Here is a 15,393-nt window from a genome sequence, read left to right as displayed (position 1 = left end):
TAGACAGTTCAGAGGTTAAAAGCACTGACTGCTCTTCCAAAGGACCTGGGCTCAATTCCCAGCACCCACATGGCAGCTCACAACTCCAATATCCTCAAATAGACATACACATGCAAGCAAGACATCAATATACCTAAAATAAAAAAGAAATTATAAAAAGGCCAGCTTGGTTTACATAGAAAGTTCCAGGCCAGCAAGGGCTACATAGTTAGACAAAATTGTGTCCAAAAAAATTTTAAAAAGCAATTCCCTAACCTGAATTGTGAGATCAGTCCTATTTTTCACCTTTATTTCTGTATTAATACAACTAGCACAAATGGAGAGTCTGATTAAATAAAGGTACATATAGGTTACTGGTCTTAGTTTATTACAGCATTGCCATTACTAAAGTCCTTTATTATCACAAGGAAAAGTGAAGGCCAATTTTGATGCATTAACATTTTACTGTAATACAAGTATTTTAAAATAAAACAAGCATCAGGGGTTCTTTAGAGCTGTGCGGCATGTTGCACTTAGTTCTCTGATTGCTCTATTACTTGGCAATTATATTCCAGCTGGGTGCCCCCTTTCCAGTCTTGTTTAAAGTCTCTTTCTCAAAGTAACAAGAGCAATGCCCCTCCCCCATCACGGTCAAACATTCCTAATTGGAAAAAAAAAAATACAGAGAACTGGAAGTTAGAGGTCTTGGTTTCCAATTTAACATCTGAAATTTAGGGATTGATTTATTTCAAGTAAATGATCTTTATTTCAAGTAAATGATCTGGTCTAAAAATAGTAAAGCATACAGAAAAATATTATTTGGCCATATAGTTCTACTTCATTTTTGTGATAAATAAATAAACAAACAAACAAATAAAGCAAGCTAAATTTACAAACAAGTACTGTTTGTACTGGAGAAGCCCAGCCCAGTGCGTCTTCTCCACAGAACCCCCTGTCAGTCTCTCAGGTGTGGACACCCTACAGGCTTACATTCTGAAATGGCTCTGTTGCAAGGGACTGTAATACTCATTCCCACTTTAGAGTAGAGCAAAAGAAACTTTGCTCAGTTTAACAAATAAAAACAATGGCTTCATGTGGCAGGGCAGTCCTTTCTCCCTGTTTATAAACACAAGGGGGAGATCTCACCAGCAACTTTGGCAATTTAAAAAAAAATGCAGCACGGGTTTTCAAAACAGCAGGTGCAGACATTGGAAAGATACAGCTGAAGGGGATGGGGGGTGAAAAAAATCTCCGTATAATTGCTTGAAAAGGAAACCATTATTCAACAGAAAATTCGAAGTTCAGATATAACGCAAAACCATTTGATGCCCTCTCACTTAGCTAGAAATGTACATTCAAAGGAAGCACCTAAATAATTTTCTTCTCTGAGGTGGGGGTGGGACAGCAAAAATAACAGCAGGAAAAGAACCCCTAGCGGAGAAAAATGCTTTAAAAATTGAGAGGACACAAAACTGGTTTTACCCTCAGAATTTGGGGGCTGACTTGGCTGGGACTCCACAGAGATCGCTCTCTCTTTTAGGTCTCTGAGATCAAGATCCTAGGTAGGTAATGGTGAGGTGTTGATACCCTTCACAATGAGAGCCCAGAGATCTGCGAAATTTGTGTGAGCACAGAATGTCCCGGAGAATAAATCCGGGCATTTTTAGGAAATGCTACACAATGCTGTTCCTTGAAAGGGGGAAGGGGTAGATTGAGAAACTTTGCATCCTATGCTTAAAATTGCCCCTTTAGGTCACCCCCACCCCCTGGGCACGCCGCAGGAGTTGGAAGCACTTAGGAGCCCTTTTGCTCCTTACCTCCTCTACGTGCCTCACACCCACACTTCCTTAGAAATTCTAAGTCTCCAACCTCTTGCACAAACTCAAACTTCTCTACTAGCTCCTGGATACTGTGAGAGGTGAGTGGAGGAACCCGGAGGCTGCAAACTCAAGGTGAGCTGCTCTGGCATAGCTCACTCCTAGAAAAGAAACTGAGGGTGAGGTGAGCCATCCCGGGCATCTCAGCACCCTCAATGAGCCCTCCCTGGCCAGCAGTGGGCGCCTTCTGCAGTCCACAAGGCCTTTCCAGAACTTACAGAAAAGCCAACAAACTACAGGAATAAAACTCTTCCTTCCAAATAGTCTGATTGTCAATTTCTTTGGTGAGTGCTGACACCAGGACAGGAAAACATCCGCAGGCCTTCTTGGCTCTTCCTTTTGGGCCTGGCTTCTTGCTTATAAGTCCACTCCAGCAGACATCTTTGTCACTTGATTTTGAGTTAAAACAAACAAACAAACAAAATACAGAAAGTGGGTGCTGTGCATTGGGGAAAGGGATCTTTTGCTATTCAGCAAGGCAAACAATTCCAGGGCACCATAACCCAAAGTAGTTCCAACTTTCCCAGACCAGCCGTGAGTGCATGGAGACCAGAATCAGCAGTGTACATTGACACCCAAAGGGAACAGATGTTTCTAGAGCAAGAGGGAGGGAGAGACAGAGCAGTCTTGAACCTCAAAGTTCCAGATATAGGGCAGAGGGTGGCAGTCCTAGTGGGCATGGTAGATGTCCATACAGTTTATATTTTCTGTTTGGGTTTTCTTCCTTGAATCGCCGAGGTTTAAACTTCCATCGTGAAGAATTGGGATTTCGAATAGAGAGGAGGTTATTGCAACTATCAAAACTGATCCTAGGGCCAAAGACCGAGCCAATAATTTTACAAACAGATGCTAGGGGTTCTCTAAGATTTCTGCAAAAAGCACTGTCCCCTTAAAATGAGATAGAGAGAGAAGATCTGAAAGCCATGGGCTAAGAAGCTGCGTGTTCTAGGAAAAGCAAGTTTTCTTAGGTGTTGCTTCCAGGGCGGGGATATTGAGTGAACAGGAAGGGTCCTGTAAGCCCTACACTCTTCCTCCACTTCTTCCTTCTCCATCACCACCACTATTACCACCACTACCACCACCATCATCATCATCAGCGGCAGAACTTGCACTTGATGATCTTCTTAAAAGCGTTTTGAAAGTCTTTGTTGAAATAAGCATAAATAACTGGGTTGAGCAGGGAGTTGGAGTAGCCTAGCCAGTTAATTATGGCACCCAACAACTCAGGCATGTGGCAACTGCTCTCACAGAAAGGTAGGACCAGGGCCACAATGAAAAAGGGCAGCCAGCAGAGGATGAAGGTGCCCATGATGATGCCCAGTGTCTTCACTGTCTTCCTCTCACGGGCCAAGGCCATCTTGCGCTTTGCCTCAGCAGTGCGCTCATTTTTTCTCTCCAAGCAGGCGGGGACATAGGAGGTAGCTCCTGATTCGCTGGGCAGAGGAAGGTGCCCTTTGGAGTTGCCCACTCGATGCACCTCGATCACCTCCAGGGTGGCGTCGTCCTCACCCTGTCTCACCGCCCCATTAGCGCACGGAGTCCCCACCGCCCTGTTCTCAGCACTGCGCCTGCAGTCCCCACTACCTGGCTGACCATTCAGGCTCTTCTTGGGGGGCGGGGCCGACGATGTTCCGAAGCTGGTGCCCGCTCCCTTCTTTTCCACCTTCTTGACCGTCTTGCGGATTCGGAAGCGCGCGGCTCTGAAGATGCGCCCATAGAGGACCAGCATGAGCAGCAGCGGAATATAGAAAGCGCCGAAAGTGGAGTAGATGGTGTACCCGTGGTCCTTGCTGATGGTGCACTCGTTGGGGTTCGAGCGGTCTTCCGGGGTGCGCCAGCCCAGCATAGGCGGGATGGAGATGAGAAAGCCAATGAGCCAAGTGAGCGAGATCAGCGCAGCGGCGCGCCGGGGCGTCCTCTTGTTCACGTAGTCTATAGGGTCGGTGATTGCCCAGTACCTGTCTAGCGCGATGGCGCACAGGTGCAGGATGGACGAAGTGCAGCACAGCACATCCAGGGCGATAAACAGGTCACAGGTGACCTGACCCAGAGTCCACTTGTTGAGCACCTGGTACAGAGCAGCCATGGGCAGCACCAGCACTGACACCATGAGATCGGTGACCGCCAAGGAGCCGATGAGATAGTTGGCAACATTCTGAAGGGAGCGCTCCAGGGCGATGGCAGCAACCACGCAGGCATTGCCGAGCACCGCGCAGAAAATGAGCGTCCCCAGCAAAAGAGAGGTGATCACTTGGTAGCTGAAGGTCACGTTGGAGAGGCCAGTATCGTTGCCGCCTGTCCCGAAGGGCTCCAGGGACGTTGTGGTGTTGTTGCCCTGGCCAAGACTGAACATATCCATGCCTGCCTGCACTCCCGCTGGGGTGGGGGGAAGGGAGGGAAAAAGAAATGCAAGGGGATCTCCCTCGCCCCTCCCCCTAGGGTCTTCCTTCCTTTCTGGGGAGTTTCGAAGGGAGGGGATCTAGAGACTGGAGCGGGAAGTTCTTACTTGCTCTGGCGAAGGCATCTGAGAGGAGCACTCACCGGCGCTCTCTTGCTTGGCTCCCGCGGGTCCTGAGCGCTCAGAGGCTCCAGCTAGGAAACTGTAGTTGGGCTGAAAGCATCTTCCAAATCTCTGGGTGCTGGAGAGATGGCTGTAATATCTGTCTCGCGCTGTCCATTTCACTTTGTCGCTGTCCAACTGGCTGCGTGGGGGCCGGACTCTCCCGAGTAACTAATAGTCTCAGAAGTCTCTGGATTCCAGAAACCCCATCCTCCCGGGTCACTCGATGACCCTCATCTCCTAGTTCCTTCTCTCTGTCTCTCCATCTCTCCTGCCTTCTCCAGTCTGCTTCTCTTTTCCCAGCTTCCTTCTCCCGGCTTCCTCCCACTGGCCTTCCCTTCCAGTTCCCCTTTCCTTCTCACCTCTCTTTCTTTAGTCCTGTGTGTCGCTCAGACAGCTAGTCTCCCTTCCTCCCACGTTAACCCCCACCGCCATCCAACACTTCCCTAGTCCCGAGTGCCTCCTTCTTCTGGGTCCCCGCCCTCCTCTCCCTGTAGCCAGGAGTCTTTACATTCCAGTCCACACCACACTCAGAATTCACTTCATATATCTACTCTGATCTGCTAGTCAGATCAATGTTTTAACATACTAAACCCCGCCTCTTACCTATTAAACTAGAGGGGGAAAAAAGACAAAAGGAAAAAATAAAATAAAAGAAAGAGATAGAAAGATATATTTCCCCACCGCAGATCCCCTTTATTTCTGTCAGCTTCTTAAATAGAGCCAGGTTCACAGTGTGGCTATCAGGCACGAGGAAAACCCTCAGAGACTCTGAAGGATGGGAAGCTGAGTCGACCACCTTCTAAACTCTACCCTCTACATTATCAGGTAGAGAATGTGGGTCTCAGCTTCTTAAGAAACAGGTTCATTTACCATATTAACCTATCACTGGTGCCTGTGACCTTTTCATATTATCCTTGTGTATTGGAGGGAAATTAGAAAGGACAGGTTGGAGGACAGGATCTGAAAACAGTCTAATCTCAAAGAAAACATTAAAAATTCACTTAAGTGTGTATTCCAAACACACACTCTTCAGTCACTCTCTTCATATCAATGATATTAACATTTCCCATAGATTTGAAGCAAATAAATTCATGGAAAGAAATTGTTTGCCTGTATATTGTTAACAATGGCTTTCTTTTTCTACTGGTCTTTGGACTTATGTCTCTCTCACTGGAGTCTGCAGCCCTCCAGGGAACTTAGTGGCATCCCTGTCTCCAGCAACTGCGAGTCTCTCTGAAATTGGGTTCAGCACCCGGGACAGCTCTGTGTAGTAAGAGCTTGCTTATGCCGCCACCTTCCGGCAAGTGCTTCAGAGCGCCATTTAGAAATATTTGTCATTAAAAAATTAAGTAAGTATTAAGGAAACCCAAAGACTCTACGATATCTATTTACAACCAATGTATCAAAACCCAATCTGTGAACCTATACTTCCAAAAATATTTGTAGTAGCAAATTACTACTTATGAAGTAGCAACGAAAATAATATCATGGTTGGGGAGCACTGCACAACATGAGGAACTGTGCTAAAGGATCACAGCATTAGGAAGGCTAGAATATTATAAAATAAATAAAATCCTTAAATGTCACTTTAAATTTTTTCTTCAACCATTTCTTTTCTCTTTCTTTCCCTTGGGTTTTTATACCAAGCCAAGTATATTTTCTAGCTCCCTTTGAAAGCTTATGACATCTATCATTCACAAAAATCTATAGGAACAGTGGCAGAAAACACTTTCAGCTACTTATGTTGTGGTGCAGCAGCTTGTGTTATTAGAACTCAAGTGTTTTATTATGGGATGGTGACAGTATTACCTTTTGCATAAAGAAATAATTTGATACTAAAATTAGAGACATCTAAGAGTTTGTTTTAAGCTGCCTTTATTTTTGAAAAAAAATCAATCCCAATTGAACACAAAGAATGGCACTTCTAATTAATCAGAATAAAAACAGCACACAAAAAGTTGTGCTTAGAGATTCTGATTACATTCTTGAAGTGACATAGTCATGATGCAATTCTCAGAGCTGCTAATTCTAGATAACAGGCAAGGACTCACTACAAATTACAATTGTCTTACTGTGTACAGAACTCGAATTGTGTTCAAATCTTAGCTTTGAATGTCATAGTTTTGAAATCTTAAAACCAAAGGAAAGAGTAATCACTAAAAGGATCAAAGAAAGTCCAGTTGGTCAGACATATACAATACAGACATATACAATATACAATACAGGGCTATGTGCCCAAAGATGGATTGGCCCCATCATTTCAGGATAGGAAAACACTGAAGCTGCCATTCATAACACAAAAAATTAGCATCAAGTATGCACAGCAAGACAGACTTTGAGAAATGCTTTTAAAGGCATGTAAACATGTAAGATATTCTGATAAAATCTCTCACAAAACAGAGCTAAAATGTTTATTAAAATATAGTTGCAACTGCAGAAATTATAAGGGACACTTAACATCTAAAATTTCCGAGGACAACATTTTAAGAATGTAGCTAAGACTACAGAGTAAAAATAAGAAACATTTATATTCAAAAAGCAAATATGTTCATATCTAGATCCAACTTGAATATTAATGGGTCAGACGTAGCATATGCAAATATATAAGTCACTAATCAGGAAACATGTCAGTCAGCAATTGTTCTTTGTGTACTGGATCCGAATTCGGTTAATAGCTAACAAACTCATTTTTCCTTTTCAGTAAAATTAAGAGGCTTTGAGTCTGAAGCTTATGTTTATAAAGTCTGGGATTTGATTTTATATCTTAATATGACAGAGTGTACCGTGTCACATTCAAGTTTAGGAAACTCCCAAGTAGCTCATATTCATCCTCAAATTAATGTACATGATATATCAAACATTTGCTTTCTTAAAATGTAGATTTGTAGACACTTTTCTGGAATTCTGGATGCTAGGAAGAATGGACATGCAGTGTTATGGCTCTGCAGCTTTTTGGTACCTAATAACTATGATTATTTGTTGTTATTAAACTTATAATACTGTGATATATAATAAAAGCAGACTAGTGTTGCATTTCTTCATGCCCACATTTAGCCAATTCTTTTCTGTATAACACAGAAGCTAGACAGGAATGGTGTGCACAAATCGTTAATCTCAGCATTTTCTTCTGGAAGTAGAGGCAGGCAGATATTTGAGATTTCTAAGCAAGCCTGTTGAGTTAAATACCAAGCAGGATATTTAAAATTGTCATCGTCGTCGTCGTCGTCATCATCATCATCATTCAGCTTGAAGTAATGAAGTAAATAAGACTGATTAAATGGTCCAATTTCCCCAGACACACTTGAGCTCATTCTTCAAGACTTCCAAAGTAAACATAGGGAAAAATCTTACTCTCCAATGGTTATTACTGAGATGATTTCCAGACAAAGATATTAATCACTCTGCTTTTATTTCTAGCTTGAACTTACTAGAATCAAGCCAAAACTTGTCAGGTTATAGATTTGTGTGTGATATGTCATCCATCATGGGGAATTTCTCTGAGATATTTTATGAGAGATAAATATTGTTTAACATTTTCACAGGAAATTTGATCCAAGCCTAGCATGTTAATGTAATTCTTTGACCAGGGTTATAAAACAAAAAAAGATTTTAAGTTGAAGCTTTGCTGTGGTCATTGCTGAAGTTGAGGGTTCATCAGTAATTGCTTAGCCATCACCCCCAATCATCTCCAAAGGGGGAAGAAACGGTATGAAAACTAGTTAAAATCTGACTTAGAAAGGTGACTTCTAAAGTTCCTCTTTGAAAAGAAAAGAAAAAAAAAGTTTAGTTCCTTGACACTGGGATAGACGATCTGAAGTTAAAATACTATTCTAAACTGAACGCTTTCTTATCCTTAAATAGCAAAGTAACAAGACATTTAGCTGCTCCAAAACGATAAACGTTGACTGGAAATCACTAGGAAAATGAGGTTTAAATAGAGCTCAACCATATTCATTTCAAAGTATGAAATAAACAATTTAAGTGTAAAGCTGCCAGCCAAAAACGTACATTTTTGTTGTTGTTTTAAAAAAAAAAAATACAAGATGCTAACCAGTGCTTTCACTGTGAGAAATTATTAGATTCATAATAATTTGTATTAATAAATGTACTTTTCAGGGGACTGGAAAGAGGCTCAGTGGTTAAGAGCACTGACTGCTCTTCCAGAGGTCCTGAGTTCAATTCCCAGCAGCGACATGGCAGCTCACAACCATCTGTCATGTGATGCCCTCTGATGACATGCAGGTGTACATGCAAGTAGAGCACTAATACACATTAAATAAACAAATAAATAAATAAATAAATAAATAAATCTATTTAAAAATTGTACTTTTCAGATCTAAATTCATCTAGAATAGTACCTAAGTTATTCAAATGAGAAATGTATCTGGAAATACGTTCATTGTTGACTTTTGAAAGAGTCAGAGCACAGTTGAGAGGAGACAGATGTCATGGATTTGAACATCACAATCATTAATCTGAGGAGACTGGAAATCCAGCTGTGGGTCCAGTTCTGTCAAATAGTTACTGGAAACAAAATTTACTCTGTTAATCTAAAATTGGGGGAATGCCCACATCTTTATTTCTTTTGGCAAGTTTTTTTTTTTTTTCATATAAAACTAAAGCTTACATTTCAATGCATTGGTTTAATATTTTTAGACACAATACTGTCTAAACACAACAGATAAGGTGATGAAGCAGTAGTCTATTACTACCGTGTGGTCTATGGAAGCAGTAGTATGTTAGCTGGAAGTGGTTAAGGGCTGCAGTCCTATGATAAATTAATTAATCAAGCCTCTAACTTTTACCATTTCATTATCCATTACATCCAAATTATAAAATTGAAAGGAATAATGTAATAGGTATTTATGTATTTAAGAAAAGCTTAATAGAAAGGGTAGTTTTAATTCAATTGGACTTGTATTTACTCTTAAATTTGGTATTTATCTCTTTCATGAATGGTTATATGTCTATATCATACATAAGAAATGAGATCACTATTTTTCCTCCTCTTCTTTGATCAATATTTTTGTGGCATATACTCATGATCATACAAAAACATTTAATTAATTTGATTTCATTTTGTGAGAATGATGTAACAACTTAACCATGCTTTGGTTAAGTGCAAATTTTAATCATTCCAAAAATTTTCTATTCTTGATATTACTTCTATTAAAAGATGTACGTCATTTTGCAGAATTTAGGTAGTTCTTCGTTTTGTAAGGATGTATCTGTATTAACTTTATATGTGTACATGCAAATGAAGGAAGGTGGTACAGGCCAAGGGCATTGGATACCCATAGAGCTAGATTTGCATGAAGTTCTGAGTGAAGTAGATCAAAAGTCAGGTCCATGGGAAGAGCAATATGCCCTCTTAATGGCCAAGCAAATCTCTCAAGCTCCTGTTAGTTCTTAAACAAATCATACTGGGAACTTGCTCTGAAGTGCAAATTCCTATATAGTGGGTCTAAGGTGAGACCCACTATGTGGCAGTTTTACTAGCTCTCAAATGGTGGTGATGTTGCTGATTAATAGATTATAATTAACTCTAAGCTTCTAGAAGTAGATTGTTGGTTTCTGAAATATACCAATATTCACTTTCACTGGACACAGCCATATTCATCTCCACACTGTATACATTAAGTTTCATAATAACAGTCATGGGTTTGAATTTTGTTGCCAGAAAGAATAAAAGATTCACTCAGCCAGTGAATAAGACCTTGTTTGGAAATAGGATCATTGTAGTTGTAACCAAGTTAGAACAAGTTTGTTCTAGATTGCCATCCAATTCAATACCACAATGACATAAGTGTTTACTTATGTGTATCATTGGAACATGAAAGAACTTTAGACATAGCCTCAGACAGAAAACACCATGTAAAGATGCTGAGATGCATATGCTCAGGGAAGAATGTCATGTGAGAACAGAAGTAAAGATGGGAGTTACAAAGCTGTAGGTCAAGGAAGACACAGACAGTCAACAGCTACAGACACCGAAACAAACTCAGAGGATAGGTCCTCCAGAACCCTCTGAGGTTGTGCATGTTGGAGCTTTCATTTTTGACTTATTATAGTTTCTGCTGTTTTAAGCATCTCTGGTTATTATGTTTTGTTAAAGCCATAGGAAGCTAATATAACTACTAAAAACATCTGTATGTCCACTGAGGCTTAATGATGTTTTAATGTTGCTTCAGTGTGAATCTGATCACATCTTTTCCTTGTATTTATATCAGATTCTTTACTGTTGTTTTTGACCTACTAATTTCACAAGTTAAGAGTGTTTTACTAATATTAATCTTTTGCTATTTGTTATTACTGAAACAATCTTATAATGCACAAGCCAATATTTCTCCTAGTTCCATTCTTAGTTCATTAGTAAGTCTAAATTTGCTTGTAAGTAGAAGGTGTAAAATAGGGAATCCAGTCTAACTATCATGATAGAAATGAAATTCATACTCAGAACAACTTATTTAATGAAATCTAATTACTATTGCACACATCACACTATACATATCACACTATTATCATATAGACTAGTTACACAGTGAGGATTAATGGTAATTGCTAACTTCATAGAGTCTAGAATCACCTGGAGGATGAGCCTTTGGGCATAGCTGTGGAAGGTTTTACTAGCACTGAGTTCAGAAGATCCACCATTCTTTGACTGTGATCCTGGACCATACAAGTAGCAAAGGTGAATTGAGCATCGGTGTGCATTCATTGCTCTCTGCTTTCTGATTATGAATGCAATGTGACTGCTTCAAGCTCTTGCCTCCCTGCCTTGATGGACTATTTCCTCAAACTGAGCCAGTATAAACCTGTACTCCATAAATTTATTTTATCAGAGTATTTTATCAACAAGAAAAGAAACTAAGACTCAAAACAGTACCAAGAAGTGGAATCACATCTGTGATAAACCTGACTGTGGGTTTGGGGGCCTTTGGAAGTGCTTTGTGACTGGAATGTCTGAGACTTTGGGCTAGAAACATGATAGCACATTGAAAACAGAGCTTAAGGGACCATCCTGGTGAATGCTTGGAAGAAGATAAAGCTAAGAGAAATGTAGACTCTCGGGATATCCACTCAGGAGGTTTTAGAGAGGAAGAAATACTCTATCAGGAACTAGAAGGAGCCAATCATGTAATGTTTTGGCACAGAACCTGGCTTCATTCTTCAATGTCCTAAGAACTTTAGTGAAATTTAATTTTTAAAAAATGGAAAGATTTGTTCAGGGAAGGAAGGTATGTGAGCAAGTTTACACATTTGGACAAGGAGAATACCAAAAACAAAGTTTATAACTGTTAACATAGGTGTCTTTGAAGAGAAACCTGGCATTCTACAGGAAACAACAAAAACATTGCCTTAAAAGGAAGGGTCCACCTATCAAAGGCTCCAATGTGTTAAAATGCAAATTTATGTGAAAAGAGAAAACCTGAACAACCAGCTTCAGGGGTGCTCCTCCTTCAATAGCAAGTACATAGAAGAGTGTTTTCCCTTGGGATCAGCACCCAGAGTCTGACTCAACTGACCAAGGTAGAGCGGGCTCCAACCCAAGCTGGCAAAAGAACATGACGGTACTACTCATGTGGCACTTGAGGCATGAAAGATGCACGACTGAGGGGTCATAGGTTCCTGCTTCATGTGAACCAGGATGTAAACCATAGTATTTGCCTGGTATTGGGGTGTCAATGTAAGCTTATCAGGCATGACAAATCCACTGAGGTAGGAGACAGTAATAATTTGGTCAGCTGAGCACATGTTGGGGAAGGTATATGAGAAATTCTCTGTTTCTTCTTTTTAATAGCAGTGTGAATAAAACATATATTCTATCTATCTATTATTCTTCTACCTATCACCATGTCATGTTTACAACAGGTACCAACTGTAGCATTGCAACTATAGCAAATAATGTGTCAAGGGGAAAAACATTCGCCAAAGTTGGTTTATGTCATTAATACAAAGAATTATACTCTCTATGGAAAGCATAACAGAGCTAAACAATTGAAATGTTACATCTTGTTCAGAGAGAGGAGTCCCTATCACCAAAAAAAAAAAAAAAATTGCTCTTCCCAAATCAACACTTATGTTAAAGATAACATCAATTGCTTGTATTATGTAAGTTGCATCACTGAAATTACATGGGAATTTGCACACCTGTGTGTAGGACACTTAGTTAATAAATAAAGTTGCTGGTGGCCAATGGCTGGGCAAGGAGACAGAGACAGAAGTGGGACTTTTAGGATTCCTGGGCAAACAATGCTGAAGGAGGAGAAGGTGGCATCCTGAGGAAGGAGAAGGCCAAGACCTGAGAAGTGTAGCACAAAGAGACAGAGAGGTTGCCAACATCCCAAAGAGTCAGGGATCATGGCCCAGGAAGGCTGCAGGCCTGGGCCCAGGATGGGCAAGATGGAATATAGGTTTTAGTAAAGAGTAATTCAGGAATATTGGAGGGGAGAGTGTGTCAGCCACAAGGAGGTTTGGAAATGCCTAACCATTGAGCTGTTTAAGGCATATTAAACATAAGGTGCTCTCTCTCTCTTGCTGCCAATGGGGAATAGAGGAGTATAGTCAACTACCTTTACAGTTAAGATATTTGTAGTAGTAGTAGTAGTAGTAGTAGTAGTAGTAGAGTCATCTGTGGTGGATGGAAAGAAGGAATTGGTTGGGAGAGGGAGTAACGGGGATGGTGATAGGGTATCAGGAGATGTGGACTGGGAGAGGATTGGGAGTGAGAATGGAAGTTTGTGTGAGACATCTCTGTGACTAGGTGAGGGAGATGGGCTTTGGTCATACTTGTAGGAGATTATCCTGATTGTATTAATGGAGGTGGGTTGATGCATCAATGGTGGGCATCACCATCCCCTGGCCGGGATCCTATAGTGTGTAAGCAGAGAAAGGGAGTTGGGTAAATAAACAACATGAGTTCACCATTCTCTGCCCTCCAGCTATAAATACAAAGTCACCAACTGGTCTATGCTCCCAATGCATTAACCTCTCTGGATAGACTGTATCCTTGAGCCAGAGAAAAGAATTTCTCCTTTTTGTCAGAGATTTGTATCCTGGCAACAGGAAAATAAACTAAGACCTATTCACAGACCTCAAAATTCTTTTAAAATTATTTTTATTAATAAGTTTTTTCATATTATTTGTATATTTTTGGATAACAGTCTCTTGGTTTAATTTTTAATTTTGATATTATAATTATAGCACTTCTTCCTTCTCTTTCCTCCCTCCAAGCCTATAAATCCCTCTTTGCTCTCTTTCAAATCCATGGCATCTTTTTCGTGTTTATTTTCTAAAATTACTTTTAATAAGCCACCTTGAAAACCAAAAGTGATCAAAGAACAGTTTTAAGTATGAGCAACACCTTTCAATATGTTTATTGTGAACAGAAATCACTTATACCCAGTCTATCATTTAATGGGAAATCAAGCAAAAACAATGATTCCCAGAGGCATCCATGTTCATCATGCCACACTAAAGGGAAAATGACTTTACCAGAGTGTCTGATTGTCAATAAATGCACCATTAGTATAATGTCCAATATAATCATAGAAACCCTTTTCTACAAGGAATGTCTAAGTTACAGTTTGCTTACAGACAGATTATTTCTTTGCTTTGGCCAGTTTTCCAGATTTTAAGCTTTTTCTCATTGTTTAGGAAACAACCGCACTTGTTCATACTCCAGGGAAATAAGAAAACGGCCACTGTGTGTATCTCTGCACTTTGTCATTTGGACTTTAGATCCAACTTCTATCAAGTGCCAGGATCCATTATTAAATACTTTGGCTTTGAGTCTCCATTTGTATAATATAACAGCAATGAGACACTGCATGGTAGAGTCCAGGCACCATGTTAGGTCTGTCCTGTGTTCTACAATATTCTTTCCCCACTACAGCTTGGATCTCTTCAATTTTCAAATAAAAAAGGAATGGATGCATAAGGGGGAAAATCTGTTGTTTATTTGCTTCTTAAATGTTTGCATACATTGGAAACATAGAATTCACGACCTGGAAAACTATGTTCCACATACTAAAGCTTGACTTTAGCAGCTCCCGTTGCTGATTCATTAAAGACCATCAGCTAATGAGCAGGAGATGTTCAGCTGGGATTGGTCAGAGAAGGAGAACAAAATCAAATTCTACTAGAAATCCCAAATCCTTGAAAAGATCTATTGATGGCTACCTACATCATTCTTAGTAGCCCCTCCTAGCCCAGGATCCTGTTTAGTTCCTTGGTTAACTGCTTGAGAGCTCCTCAATATCCCTCATGTAGCCTTTGCAATAAAGATTGTGGAGCTCTTATAATGCAAATGTATTCAAATAAAAGAAAATTAAAGACTCTTTCACTAGCCCATACAATAGGGCTTCATATCATGTTAATAAATTCAAGGCACTTGCTTATTATCTAGGTTCCAAAGAAAATGGGCTAACCATAGTTGGAAAATGCCCAAAGAAACAGAAACACTTTGAAGTTAAAATTTGTATCTAATAATTCAAACCTTAATTCTTCTTTAATGCATTCATTTCTTCTTATATACCTACCAGACTACCCACACCAGACCTTTCCTAAAGGTTTTAATCTCTTCCAGGGAATTCTAACAAGAAAGGGTTAAGAGTAGTTGTGCCAGGCTAGTTATTATATAGTTGGCTCCTAACCAGAGGCAGGACACCCCTCTGCTCCTGGATCAGGAGTCTTTCTCTACACAGAGGAGGAAAAAAATCCATTAGACTGGACCAGAATATTCCACCAATTAGAACATGTATATCATTACGAGGAGGGTAAGAAAATGAGTAATTTCCTCCTTGACGTTGGATTTAATGAGAAAGACTGCATAACAAATCTGGTTTGGTTCTGCATTTGCTTAAAAGCTGTACAGAAATAGACACTCTAGCAAGTCCTTTCCTGTTGTTGGTTGAGAAAGAGAAGACCTTATAAAAAGATTACAAAAAGGGACAAATTAAAGTAGTTCCTACA

The 15,393-nt window shown here is 40.2% G+C and overlaps 1 protein-coding gene across 1 annotated transcript; it reads right to left on the bottom strand.

Annotated features, from left to right (window-relative positions):
• Positions 1–335: 335 nt before the first annotated feature.
• Positions 336–4,776, bottom strand: Htr1a (5-hydroxytryptamine (serotonin) receptor 1A). The gene has a single exon (NM_008308.4). It carries the CDS (start codon positions 4,213–4,215, stop codon positions 2,950–2,952), a length of 1,266 nt encoding a protein of 421 aa, NP_032334.2. The 5' UTR covers positions 4,216–4,776; the 3' UTR covers positions 336–2,949.
• Between the last annotated feature and the right edge of the window lie 10,617 nt (positions 4,777–15,393).

The sequence above is a fragment of the Mus musculus genome, chromosome 13 (assembly GCF_000001635.26).
Source record: "Mus musculus strain C57BL/6J chromosome 13, GRCm38.p6 C57BL/6J".
Classification (NCBI taxonomy): Eukaryota; Metazoa; Chordata; class Mammalia; order Rodentia; family Muridae; genus Mus; species Mus musculus.
Note: the sequence above shows the minus strand (reverse complement) of the source record. Positions and strands in the feature narration are given on the sequence as shown.

What these genes read in the sequence shown, in the direction of transcription:
- Htr1a (NM_008308.4), bottom strand. Translation starts at nt 4,215, where the DNA reads ATGGATATGTTCAGTCTTGGCCAGGGCAACAACACCACAACGTCCCTG.